The sequence below is a fragment of the Diadema antillarum genome, unplaced genomic scaffold, assembly GCF_040938485.1.
Source record: "Diadema antillarum isolate AM-2024a unplaced genomic scaffold, OU_Dant_1.0 seq00001536_RagTag, whole genome shotgun sequence".
NCBI lineage: Eukaryota > Metazoa > Echinodermata > Echinoidea > Diadematoida > Diadematidae > Diadema > Diadema antillarum.
In genome coordinates this window covers 543,499-558,206 of record NW_027272268.1, presented here as the reverse complement: position 1 = coordinate 558,206, position 14,708 = coordinate 543,499, and the positions used below count along the sequence as shown (strand labels likewise).

Below are 14,708 nucleotides of genomic sequence, written 5' to 3'. Positions count from 1 at the left end.
GCAGTATATAATTTATTGGTTATAATGCCAGGGAGGTGCCCTCTTTGCTAGAACATGTACACTGAAGATCATTTGCCTTTAGTTAAAGGGAATAAAGTGTTGTATAACATTGATTTGTTCAGTCCGAGGGAATTCCCGGGCAAGAATAAAAAGGAGGTCAAATCAAACTATAATTCAATAAATGGGAATTGGGGTAATCTTTGAACAAACTCTTGACTGGTCTCCCCACATCGATGAAGTAGTCATGAAAATTTCTCATTCTATTGTATGTATACGAAGAATCATATCGTGTTTGACACGTAAAATCATGAATCAGTTGTATTTTTCTTTCATACTTCCACATATTGATTACTGTTGTGCTTATATGGGGGTCACTAACAAAGACAAATTTAAATAGACTACAACGCTGTCAAAATAAGTATGCTCGTGTGGTATTGAATGGAGGTTATTACATGTCAGCGCAAGCTCTTACTCATGCTCTCAAATGGCAGTCAGTTGAACAAAGAATTCAATATCATTACTGTGGCCTGGTGGACAAATTATTACACAATTTAGCCCCAACGTACATAGTCAAACTTGTGACCAAACGCCATACTACTTATACCACTCGATATGCCCTTTCTTGCCAATTACATATACCCAAACCTAGAACTGAATATAAGAAATGCTCCTTCACATAAATTATGCTGCAAGCAAATGGTTTAATGAGTTACCCATTTTTATTCAAACAGCCTCCTCATTGCAAACATTTAAGAATCGTGTACGCCAACATCAATCTCTCATTTGATATAAACCCTCTACACTAGCTATGAATTATTAAGATATCTATTTTCTCTGCTCGTTTAATGTTCTTCTTATTATGTTCTTTCGCACCGATTTTTCTTTAGCTGTATTATATCTATGTTCGTTTTGTTTTTGTTTTTATTGTGTGCACATGCAATGTAATGCAGGGTGGTCCACGAGGGGTTTTAGCATGTCGCTGCAACATGCTAAAATTCTTGTGCAACATCCTAAAAAGCCAGCAACATGCTATGCAACATCCTCAAGAATTTGCAACAAGCTCAAAGTAAAAGTATTCAAAAATGTGCAAAACATGTGCATAACATAAGAAACATCAAACTACCAGGTACTTTAGATATTTGTGTGCAAAACATGAGAGAGAACATTGAATGTAAGCAGCATAATATTGCGTACTATATGCTCATCGTGTGCGCTCCGCGCATATTCAATTTCTGCAATATTCTCAGATTCTGAGCTTGCAACATGATAAAATTTCAAGTTGTGGACCACCCTGGTAATGTATATCAACGCAGGGCTCCCTTGTAAAGCAGGCCTTTGTGGCACTGAATGGGACTACCCTGCTTTTAAAGAAGACTTAATAAATAAATAAATAAATAAATGTTATGTGGCGTACCAATTCGACCAATCACAATCTTGGAAAGTATATATATATATATATATATATATATATATATATATTCATATATTAAGTACATATTTTTATGGGATAAAATTGGATACGTCCCGTTTTGCTGTTAAGTCTGTCTTTTCTTTTTAAACGTAATCTAACTCGTCACATATTGAAGCAATATAGTGTATTACGAAATGCTGGTTTTGAGTGCCTCGGTCTAGATTCAGTGACTATATCAATTATTTAAGTATCATATCCTTCAGCGGCTTTAATGTTTAATGTAAAGCGTATCGTTGAATATTTTGACTTAAAGAAGGTGAAAATTCTATTCAGAGGGGAAAAAAGGGAGAAGGGCAATGTCTTCTGAATCCGGTACATGAGGACATCTGTTATCCAGTATGGCAACCTCGAAATATTTACATCCAGTTCCTTAGCTGTAGTCGTCGTGCCATCAGTATACGTCTCGACAAAATGCATTCAAGAACTTCTTATTTACGGGTTTAAATGATAAATGCAGCAATAGTCTATCGTCATATTGTCTGGAAGAACAAATTTGCAGCGTTTCCTCTGCTGCCTTATACTAGATCATTATTTTGAGGAAAATTGCATATTTATCAGTGCTTGTATCTTATTTCAATCCGATTAAATGCTGGATTATTCGCGGATTATTCAAACCCATTCTTTAAGCTATTACTCTAATCGTATTACAGCATAAACGTATCCGTCCGATGAAAATCTATATAAGCCAGTGTCACCCGATATTAAGGTCTTATATTTTCGAACGTGGCTTGGAACCATCTGACGGAAATTCAGAAGCAGGAAGCATCATGCGAAGTACTCTGCTCGTGTTAGCTGCAATTTTGGCTGTCTGCTCAGCCTTGCCTCTCAGTGGTAAGGTTCGCTATGACAAGTGAGTCCACTCATCTTATTCATTTATCTCTAAATTTGAGCATATAAACATTTTACACTATCCGCCACTGTCAGTTCATTATTCCCAATAATTATTGTCATCTCCTCTTGAAAATGAACCACAATAGATATGATATTGTGCAAAAACGATAAATTGCTGTTTTGCTAAAAAATTCCTCATACGCCTTTCATATTGAATCAATTCGTGTTGTATTTTCCACAGCTACAAGGTGTTTCGCATGACACCGAAGAGTGAGACGGAACTCAAATGGATTAAGGAAGTCGCCGCGAACTTGGAAATGGTAGATATCAGATGGCGCTGTTCTTTTGACTTCCCTGTATCACATCAACATAAAGCCAACCTTTTCGGCTGTTTGGTATTAGCCCGACGTGCAGTGCACTCCCGCTATAACAAAGTCCTCGGGAATTGCAGTTTTATTTCGTCATAACTAAATTTTGTTATAATCGAACAAATAAGCAACTATGATGAAAACACGCAAACTATGATGCATGCGTATATTGTATTTTGTTGATTGAATATAGACCTATTACCCATCACACGCTTATTTTCATATGTATAATTATCTAACGACAGAGATAGTGGACTTACTGATTCAAACAATGCAGTTCCATCGCAATGAATAATTAACGAATGGAAATAAATGTCAATTGAACTAAATAATCATGGTAATTGTAATTGAGAAATGTGTTAATATTCACTTCGTATCGCAAGAGGTCACTGCTAGATAAAAAAAAAAATGTAAAAGAGAGAGAGAGAGAGGGAAAAAAAGCCATCTGTTGTGAATCACGGATACAATTCTTTAAATGCAGCTGGACTTCTGGAAGCGCCCTACCAGAGTTGGTCAATCGGTCGATGTGATGGTCCCTCCTGCCTTGCACCTCGACGTACTCCAAGCCTTCGCACGGCCTGGGCTGTCCATTGAGACTTGGGTAACACACGTCCGCTTCAGTTCTCTCTGACAAAATGTAGACCTCCCAACCAGACTGAATTTTGAAGAAAAAATCTATATAGATTTTGACCATTCCCAGCCCTTGTTTAAGTTGGAGTTTCCTATTTTACTTGACGATTTTGCTATAATGTGCATACTCCCATGGGAACAGCTCTTTTTTTCCTACTTTTGAGCCAAATCATCCCTATTTTTTTTTTCAATCAGAAAGGTTGGGAGGTCTGCAAATTTGACAAACGCTTCTTGGAATTTGTGAGAAGACCCTCAAGATGGGGAAAATTAAGAAGTTAGATATCTATGGGCAGAAATGGCACGATGCACGTTTTGTATTAAGAGGGCAAACTCGAAGATTTACTTATCAATTACTTATTACACTCATAATATTTGGGCACTGTGTATGGGCTATACACAAGATTCCCTTTCTCAATCTAATACTGCATAACACGGTGTTAATTTTCGCTGTACATTCATATTTGAGGTATAGAATAAGAAGGCAATATCGCTTGAAGCCCAGTAATTAAGTAATTACATTGCAGTCGAAAAACGGGAAGTGTGTTAACGTGCTTTGTGAAATGAAAACTGACAAAATTAATTGAAGAGAATTTCCCTTTCACGACTCCACGTCGCCTGCTTCTAACGTTCGGAGAAAGACTGTTAAGCGTTCCACTTTTTATGTTTTATCAAGTCAGGCCATTCAACTTGAAAGTACAATGAATTGTATCTAAATAATTCTGATAGACGGGGGAGGGGACCTTTGATATGAGTACAGTGTACCATTCCACAAGAAAAATCAAAAGCAAAACGCGCGTATATTATAGTGTATATTGACCCATTATTTTGCAAATCGATAAAAAAGTGGCCCATCAGATAATGATATGCAATATAACAGTGTATTGATGATCATGACAGTTCTGAATCAAAGTTAGGGTTTCTGGAAGATGGATTCGTTAGGACGTCTGTACTTCAAGAATGTGACGGCAGAGTATACGTAGTCATGCGTAAGAAAATTTAGAATTTGCAGGTATAACATTTCTGTCTGCCAATAAACCTCCCGATACATTTCTCCTCGGACATAGATCTCAGATGTGCAATCTCTTATAGACGAAGAGGCAGCAGAGATGGTACGAGCAAAGGGTGTCTTACGGCCAGGAGACTTCGACTATTTCACCTACCATGAGTACAGCGAAGTGAGTTTGTGTGTGTGTTTGTGTGTGTGTGTGTGTGTGTGTGTGTGTGTGTGTGTGTGTGTGTGTGTGTGTTTGGGGCTAACTACTGAATTGAAAAATGAAGAGATGAAACAGCTTTATGCTGGAGATGAAATGTTGCATGGTCTCTAAAATAATTATGTCTAATAATTGATTTTTCTAAACGTTCTCTAAACTTCATTTCCGTAATTTTCTAAATTATTTGATATTTGGGAAGCTTTGTATTGATACCGAATCTCTCTCTCACTGTTTGTTAGCTGGTGCAATTATTAAACGTTACCTTAAAGTTGATATTTTCACTAAATTTTTCATCTTCTATATATGTGCTCTTAATGTTTCTTATAGATTGATGCTTGGATGTCCGACTTTGCTAGCGCCAACCCTGGTGTGACGAAAATTCCCGTTACTACGACCTACGAGAAAGAGACAGTCTATGGATTAAGGGTATAACTATGAGGATCATTTCTTCGACTTGCAATGAATGCCACATATGGAAAGGTTGTCTCTTTTAATACACACAGAACACGCGCGCGCGCACCCTGTGTTATAACCTATGGAGACGCACAAGCAAAACCCGACTTACTGTCATTAATGGAAAAATATCATAAAGTAAGTAATGTCCGTGGACTTGTGGCTAGCGGTTTACTAGTCTTAGGACATTTTTCTGTAGAATACTAAAATTAGAAGATAAATGGACTTCTAATAACGTCGGACTGGCTGCTCAAAAACAGCTTTGTGAGTTCACTTCAAAATAACTGCCCCATAGGATTGTACACACTTCCTGAAGTATTCGCCGTGTGATGCAGTGATACCTCCCTATTTGAGAGGCTCTATCTCCGCAACCGAATGGCACATGAAGCTGTGGCTTCTACCATATTACGCGCCAAAAAATTCTCTATCCTATATGTCAAACTCATTGTGATTGGATTATAGGTCTTGTCGGAATCGGCAAAAAACTGAGAAGGTCCCGTCCTCAATCCAATCACAATCAGCGACACAGAGAAGCTCATTATCATATGAAACCTGACGTCACTGTTTATTCGTGGCTGCATTTGGACGAGTTATGATTTCATATACCGTGAGTTATAACGTAAATTGGATATGTATTTCTCATTTCTAAGTTTCCTGAAGTCAGCGGTGAGCCCTTGTATTAACTGACCACCTACTGTACCAGTTATGACTTTATATGTTGCTGAGAAGATATAGAAAACGGGAATTTTCTTCTTCGATGATGTTCGATGATCATATCTTTCTCGGCAAGCACATATACGCAGAGTGCACCATTGTGTAATGGGGGTGAACGTGCCCAGGTAACCGCGAGTGGAGCATGAAGCACAGTGCAGTGCAGTGCCGGTGGAACTTGCAGTGGTCAACATTCCAACATGATTGTGAATCTACACTACATTAGCTTTCAGTTTCTATTTGTGCATCTTTTAGAGTGTACTTGGGTTTTGCTATTAATTTACTGAAGTTGCTGCACATGACCAGAAAGCGACTGTCAGCAATATAAGATTGATACCTCAGTGAGTGTGTGCGTATATATGTGTGTGTGTGTGTGAGTGTGTGGTCAGTTAAAAAGCAGATAATGTAAACAATTTCATGAAAAGCATGTAATTCATGTTGTCAATGTAGATTTAACCCATATAATGCTGTATTCATGACTGCCCCTATGTTGTTTCCGCAGCATTTTACCCATATTCGACAATGGACCAGTCCGTATCACTGCTGTGTGCACGACGTGTGTGGCAGACCGTGTAGGATCATGAATAATTCAAAGCGAGCACCTTGGCGTTCTGTGTGTGCGGGCAGCGTGCACTCTCAGCTGTAGAATGATTTTAGTAGACTTTTGGCCAAAAACCTTTCCATATGACTCAAAGTAATAATGCAGACATTTTATAGATACAGCATTGTCAATCTTTCTGAAAATAGGGATTGCAAAAGCAGTAAGAAGAGAATTATTGTGATATCTTTCAGGAGCTTGTCCATGAAGGTTGATCTGATGGAACTGAAGTTCTTGAATTCTGTGCGTGCTCTGCACTATCCACTAGAAAATATAACAATGGGATGTGCTTCTTATTCACAGTTTCTGCAATGACAGTTATGTATAAGGCATTTTATGGTAACACATCATGAATATATTCTTGATGAAAGTTTCGTTGTCAAAACAAGGAGCTAAGGCAAGCATTACATGTCTTTCTTTTGATTTTTATTCAAAACCACATTCCTCTTCAAGATTGACATGTCGTCTTCAGCGACCAACGTAGCTTACATTCAAGGTGGTATCCACGCACGAGAATGGATCAGTCCAGCGACCATGATAAACATGGTCAGAATGGTGAGAAGTCGTCCTATTCAAAAATTTGTCCTACAAGGCAAATGCATCTGTCACAGACCATATTTAAAAAAAAAAACAAATAAGAAAGGGGAATCTAATATCCTGTTGTGCAATATGAGAAAATATTGTCAGCAGATGCAGACAGTGATTCGGTGTCCTAATATTTCATGTCATACGAGTCAGTCCCTGTAAGGACATGCATGATTTTATGAATGGTAATTCTAAATCACGATAAAAAGAAAATTGTACATGTAAGTCATTTCGACGAGATTTTCTACGAGTATAACCGCCACCGATTGATAAACGTCATAGCTGTGCCGAATAGTATGCTTTTGGTGGTTATTCTATGCACCGCGGCAAATATCACGTATTCTGTTGTGATTAATTGGAGTTGATTTTTATTCGTCGTTCCCCCTCTTTCAGAGTTTTGACCATAATGCTTCATCGTTCAGACAGGATTCAAAAGAAAATGATAGTAAACTCATTGTAGTACTGAATTGTATGCATATGACACTCTCCAAGAATATGAATATACCAGATACTCTTTTTGTATATACATTGTAATATAATATAAGAGGCTTTCGGCTGCAGAACATTATAAGGTCTATTATGACAACTGTAGAGCAACTTACGTCAGCTGCGAGTACCGCTTATCTGAAAGCCAATTTATGATTTTAAATACCCGAGATTCTTGAGGAGGCGTAATTCTTTTTCAAAAGGCTACCGCGTGAAGGGTGCGAATTCAAACCAAAAATATTGACTTTATTGATAAGGTCGTCGTGTGACTTGTGAGCCCATCCCATGACAAGCGAACGCCACGACCTATATAGAATTTAGGGCTGGGATTTGGGCGGACTCAAAGGCAGAATCCAATCCAACTTCAAGCTATTGAACTGAAATGTAAATGCAGGGAATATGTATTTCAGCAGTTTTTGAGAGGTTTGGGCTCTGTTTACATATTTGCACATCTTATGCAGCCCTTCTTGAGACACGACCCACGGATTTGTTGTTGTTGTTGTTCTTGTGATTTTAAATGACCCTCAGATTAAATAATTAAATCAAATTTGTATGAAAATGTGAGGTAAGGGTTATCGGGCCTATCAACTAACTCGTTATTGCTGAATAGAGACAAAATTTTCTGTGTGATCCGATCATTGAAAAATCGTTCAAGGTCCCTTCTGCTGAATTCCGATATGCAAGAAATTTAGTGTAAAACCATAATATGATATTCAACTTTCTGGGGAGCTTTATTTTCCACTTCTTCTTTTTTTTTCTTAAAATCGCGTTTACCTTGTCAGAAGGTTGACTTGATTACCCTGCCATTGTGTGACTCGTGACACGTGTACAGCTACAGATAAGCCGATGTGAACCATCATATGACGTGAACTGCGGAGCAGCATGGTACTTAATTTGGCATGTCGTTTTGACCAAGTTATCATTTAGTTAGGATTAAAAATTAACCGTTAGTAAACTCTTGAAACTTAATTGCACGATAACACTCTCTAGCAACTTAATATTTGCTCCAGGAATAGGGTCGTCGTGTGCCGTTGTCATGTGAGCTCGCCATATGGCACGCGAACGCCATGAGCTCGGTTTAGGGTTTGGGAGGACATAAATGTCCGATCTAATTCAAGTTAAAGCTATTGAATTGAATGTTAATGTAGGGAATACATTTCAGCAGTTTTTGAGATGTTTGGGTTCTGTCTCTACATATTCGCACTTCTATCTATAGTGCAGTCTACATCGGCTGTATGAGACATAGTATATGACTCACATATTTTGTCATTAGGCATATATATGTATATATATATATATATATATATATATATATATATTCAATTCAATTCAATAGTGTATTTATTTCCATCATCAAAAAGAAAAAAAGTTGACATAATCCAAAGTGATAGAATTTTTTCATTTTTCTTACACTCGTCTGATAAAGGATTTTTTTTCAAATAAAATATAAAGTATATGCACGAATGATGTCAAAAAAAAGAAACAATGCACTTTGCCCCATATGTATATAACAATCTAAAGTGACCCTCAAAGGTAACGCGTAATCTATTAATTATCTATTGTAAAATGAGCTGATGGCTAACGAGCCCAATCAACTACAAGTAATTCGTTATTGCTCAAGACGATTTTCTGTGATCCGATCATCGAAAAATCGTTCAAGATTCTTCTCGCAGAATTCCGTTGTTTACATAGAGAAGAATTGAACCCCCTAAACCGAACATAAGCTGATAATCTAATGAATTTTCATTAGAGTGTTATTTTCTTCTTCCTTATTTCTAAAAATCGCGTTAACCTTGTCAGAATGGTCGACTTGAATGTCCTGCCATTGTGTAGCTTGTGACACGTGTGGCTAAAGATAAGGCAATGTAAACCATCATCTACTGTGAACTGCTGAGCCAAGTGCCATGGACGTTGATACGTTCTCTCTCCTTGCCGAACTTTCGACTCGCCACGCTGACCACAATCTTATACTCTTTCACTGGCATTTTATTTATGATGGGTCCCAGCTTAATAACAGCGGTGCATTACAAAAATACAAAAAAGTAAATAACACTTACAAAACGAAGAAAATGTAAGAGTTTGTAAATATTATCGATTAATAGAAATCACAAACACGAAATGCACCGTAACAACGAGACGCAAAGCGGAAAACTAAACAGAAAGGAGTCGCTTTATAGCTTAGAATAATGTATGTGAGTTCGGATATGCTTACTTCAATTCCCTGTTTTGTTTTGTTTTTTTAATGTCTAGCTTTTGCCTGCAAAAATTTCACATTGAACACTGTATCATGATTTCAACACCGTTGCTCCAACTATTTCATATTTATGAGAATGCATCATAAACACAACTTGATCTGTGGTATCTTTCTGATTGGTTGAAGAGGTTGACGGAAATGTATGTAAATAGGCCAGATGTTATTTGGACATTTCTGAATGCGAATGAAATCAGTGATTAAGTATCGCTGCCGTCGGATCATGAACTCGTTGACAGCCGTTAATGATGAGCATCACATACTTAATTATACGGTACATGATGTTGTTTGCATCATCTGATTCAGATCTCAACTGAAACGCTTACTGTACTTAGATGTTTTTTTTTTTAATCCTACTTATCTGAGACTAGGATATAAGTAGACATAAAACGACTCCAATGCACAACTCTAGATGGTGATTCTTCCGAACCAAAAAACAAAAACAAAACAAAAACAAAACAAAAACAGAGAAGTTTGGAAAATTATATGTGGTAATAACAAATATCATGAAAATAGGTAATTCGAACGCTAATTTAATGTACACAGCTTAAGCAAATCTTTAATATTCTCAAGAATTGTCAAAGTAGTTACCCGTTTACAGAAAACTGTAATTCTTTGTAACTCGAGAACAAGATGCACAGACTTGTGAAAGAACAGCCTTTGACTGAAGCAGTCGCTCGTGTGGAAATGAAATTAATGAATAAATGAAAAATGAACTTTAATGACGTATAGTGACAGATCGAATTTATTTGATATCATGGTTTACATGATCAATTTTGTCTACCACAGTTCATGGAGAGCTATGGGAATGACTACACCGTGACCAGCATGTTGGATAATTTCGTTTGGATCATTGTCCCTGTCTTCAACGTTGATGGTTACAAGTACAGCCACACGGTGAGGCTTGAAGTTTAAGCCTAGTGTAAAATGAATCTTTGGGAGGCCGTTTGTGTCATTGTGGCAGGGGTTGTTGTTTCTTGGGGTTATACATGTATCTATTTCTCAGAAACGTAATCAGTATCGTCTGCCTTACACTTGATAACATTGGTTCATTTCAATGATTGAATAATGATTAATTTGAACGAGATGGTAATGTGTAACTATGCGCAACAAAATCCGAATTTGTAGCTGCAAGATTGATACCGGGATATGCTAATGCTGAAATCAATAGCATCACTTTAATTCTCGAGACGTATCGCTTAGCTCAGTTAAGTGATGGCTAGCAACGGCTGTCTTCCCGATGGCTGCATGATAAAACCTTCAAACGTGTGCCCTGCAAGAATGACAATGCAAAGGCGGTATTAAAAGAACGAAAGAAAGAAAAAAAGAAAACCCTTGTTAGCTGACAATATGTTCGTTACATCAAATATGTATTTCATTGGTAAAAAAACAATGCAACAGAAATTTGCTCTCATTTGACTGTTTTGTTGTTATCATTATCACCAGGATCCGCTCAGAAGGTTATGTCTTTGGTCAATGTTAGTTTGCTTGTCTGTTTGCAAAATAACCTAAAAAGTTGTGAAAAGATTTTAATGAAACTTACAGGAAAATGATAAAGACATAAGGAACAGGTGATGTAATTGTGGTAGTAGTCTGGTAATTTTTTATACATTTTTGATTTTTTTTTTTTAAATCAACTTTGGAGTTTGTATTGAGGTTTGCATACGCGCACTAACAAAGAGCGTGCTCTGCAGGTCAAGGCGCCGCGCAGCATGCATGAAGCTGATAAACACAAGACTTCTTCCGCATATTCATCGGGAAATTAGGCGATCATCATGCAGCATGCGTGTATGGGTGGATATGAGCTGCTTGGCGGAGGTCTGCGCTCTCCGAGTGCTTTTCTAGCTAGTAGTATTTATTCATAACTATTTTGTTTTTGCATTTTGTATTTCCTCGATACACGTGTACTTACTTATTGAACCCAAGTACTTTGTACTCTGTTTGTTAAAATGTTGCACCCTCTCACGTGTGACAAAGCGTTACGCCAAAGTATTTCATCTTTAAGGGCTGCCGAACTGGCCTAGAGTCAAAGGTCAATTTTGCAAGACATATCAAAGAACCATCCCGAAGAATTTGCAGGGAGTGAAATGAATTCAAATTGTCAAGCAGATAATTCATGAATTGTCATACTGATTATCAATTGTTATCGAAGCAAAGACTTCCTGCATATTAACATAATACCTGTTGATTGTAATCATTTCCATTGATGTCGGTAGAAAGTCATAAAATGCTGCTGAAACACTTTCGTTGAACACTGATCCATCTATAATGTAATCATGTGTCCATTTTATTTCTCATAAAATACCATCATGTAGGATGACCGTATGTGGCGCAAGAACCGTAACCCGAACAATGGTGGATGCAAAGGCGTCGATCTCAATAGGAATTTCGACTATCAGTGGGGTGGTGAGTGTTCTGGAGTAGGGGCTCTTTTATCTTGGTTTTAGTTCTTCAGAAGATTACAAAATTGCTCCTTCTTTTCTGAATAGATATTGCATTTATTCACATTCCTTTTAATCATCATGAGTTCGTGGAATGAGAAGCTGGTCGTCAAAGCCAAGGTAGGTGATGCAATAAACCGATTTTTGTTTGTTTGTTTGTTTGTTTGTTAATGCTTCTTCGGCTATTTGCTTAAAACAGAAAGTTATGGTATTCGCTCATGTTCCTATCCGTGTATCTGTTGGGCAACAGGCGCTGGAAGGTCAAAGTGTGTCCAGGACTACCAAGGACCGAGTGCCCTGAGCGAACCCGAGACCAGTGGCTCTAAGGATTTCTTAACCAGCTTTGGCAGCAACTTGAAGCTCTACATCGACTTTCATGCTTACGGGCAGTACTGGCTCCATCCATGGGGATACACTGGCAGCAAGCTGACCGGCCACCCAGATAGAGATCAACAGGTTTGAGTTTTCTTGGAATTCAGTGTGGCAACATTTGTTAATTTCTTCCAGACATGCGTGCCTGCCAGAAAGACATATCCAAGTTTACCCTCGCAGGGCTGCGTGAGTGAGAAGAAAATAATGTGACATTAATGACAGGACGAGTGACACACGATTTGTGAAAAAAATGCACAACAGTTTGACTTTTCCAGTTGCAGGCCAATCGAGAAAACAACAACAAATAAACATAAAAACACACATATTTCGCGAGAGCTTTGTGCGCCAACAGTATCATGTGCCAACCTCGCTGGAGACGGCCAAAGAACACTGAGAAATACGGTTTGAGAGAAACAGTGAGTCGTGACTTGGGTATTGAGCACATTTTGCATGACCGTTGAGGTGAACGTTTGGGTCAAATGCGTCTAATGTTGACCTAAATGCGTCTAATGTTGACCATCGGGTTTACATACAGAAAATGGTCGCCCTGTCATTGAATCACCGTATACCGATAGCCAGATTATGACTGACATTCACTACTTGTGGAATTATTGAAAGAAAAAAAAAAACATTCGTTTCTCCCATTACTGGCATGAACCTGCCGATGTTATTAGGTCGCGTCACGTCAATGTATGTACTTGGATCATTATCTTGATGTGTTTCCTCCTTGTTTCTTTCCGTGTGATATTTCAGTATGATGTCGCTGTACAGATTGAAAACTCCATCAGCTTGGTGCACGGAAAGAACTACTTTGTAGGAGAATCTGGGCCCGACATGTGTATGTACCTGAAACTTCTTGAACTTCTTAGGAGTTTGGCTAGGTTGCTGTATCCAGTAATGATTTAACCCTTCAAATACCTGGCCATATTCCTGCCCTTTAGTGTTGCATATTTAACCAGTGGGTGGGTGTTTCATAAAGCTGTTCGTAAAGTTACGAAGGACTTAAGAATGACTGGTGATCAGTTCTTGCGCTGAATTATTTAAATTCTGATAAGTTATAGCACATAAGAACTGATGGACAGCTTTATGAAACACCCCGAGATTTTGCTATCCATTGTAGTGTTTTGAAGATTGAAATGAGAAAAGTCATTCATTTCATGTTGTAATTGTTTCTGTTACGGAATTTGCTAGAGCCTCTACATTCCTAAATCTGTCACTAATTTTTAGATAAGTAAGAAGATATAATCGATGATTAAACTTCGAGTTTCTCTCGCTCTCAAAATTTCGTAAATATACCTCTGAGGTTATCTTTCTCTAATGGAAGACAGCGATTCGGCAGCAGACTTCCCCAAGCATATAGAGCAGTTCTATTTTCTCTTAATGTGCAATGCCTGTCATAACTAGCTGACCCGATGAACAAAGTGAGAATTGTAAATGGAGAAAAAGGAAGTGACATCATAACAGCAATTTCAAATACTAGTCATTCATTACTTTCATGAATAATTATTTTTACGAAACCTGTGAAATGTGAAGGGTAGGCTTTTCAGAACATTTTAATCTTTTGTGACGATGAAACATAATTTTTTGAAAGTTGACTTGTACATGTTAATTGTTATCAAAATCATGGATGAGTCTTGCCCTAACGTATATATTCATGTAAAGTATTGACATGTATAAAGGCTTTTGCAGGTTTGTTTCAAAGAAAGCTACACTCCCTAAAATGAAACTTCTCCCGAATGATATTTATATGATGTAGACCCAGCTACCGGCGGTAGTGAGGATTTCGGCTACGGTTCGCTCGGCGTGAAGTACAGCTATGTGGTGGAACTTCGAGATCAAGGAAGATATGGCTTCGAACTTCCAGCCAATCAGATCCAACCTACAGCTGAAGAAATCTTTGCTGGAATGAAGACTCTGGGACAACAACTCGTTAACGAGTACGCGTGAAGCGATTATTCCACATGACGCCCCACTGTACGATGGAAACGGCACACTTTAGGCTTCAACTTACGAAAAATACACGGTAGCGTCTGTTTTCTTCATAATATTTCTTAAAATTCGACCCAATTTGCTCTGTTGTAGACGGCAACTGAGAAAATTTACCCCACTACCGAAATGTTTCATCCACTAAAGATGAAGAAAAAAGGTTTAGATATACGATGGAGTGAACATTTGGAGATGATGCGTTATTACACGAAAGAAGCAAGGCGTAGAGCAGCTAAGAGAACATATTGCAAGAAGTGAGTGCGAGGAATAAAACACAAAGTTGAGACGAAATATATCTTTGTATTCACGGTTTT

At 37.9% G+C, this 14,708-nt stretch overlaps 1 protein-coding gene across 1 annotated transcript; it reads left to right on the top strand.

Moving 5' to 3' along the window:
- Positions 1 to 2,238: 2,238 nt before the first annotated feature.
- Positions 2,239 to 14,355, top strand: LOC139710481 (carboxypeptidase B-like). The gene is made up of 11 exons (XM_071622396.1): positions 2,239 to 2,321; positions 2,544 to 2,622; positions 3,152 to 3,271; positions 4,365 to 4,475; positions 4,839 to 4,937; positions 6,727 to 6,828; positions 10,385 to 10,492; positions 11,911 to 12,001; positions 12,287 to 12,492; positions 13,162 to 13,246; positions 14,165 to 14,355. The coding sequence occupies exons 1-11, from the start codon at positions 2,239 to 2,241 to the stop codon at positions 14,353 to 14,355; spliced, it is 1,275 nt and encodes a 424-aa protein (XP_071478497.1).
- Positions 14,356 to 14,708: the final 353 nt, after the last annotated feature.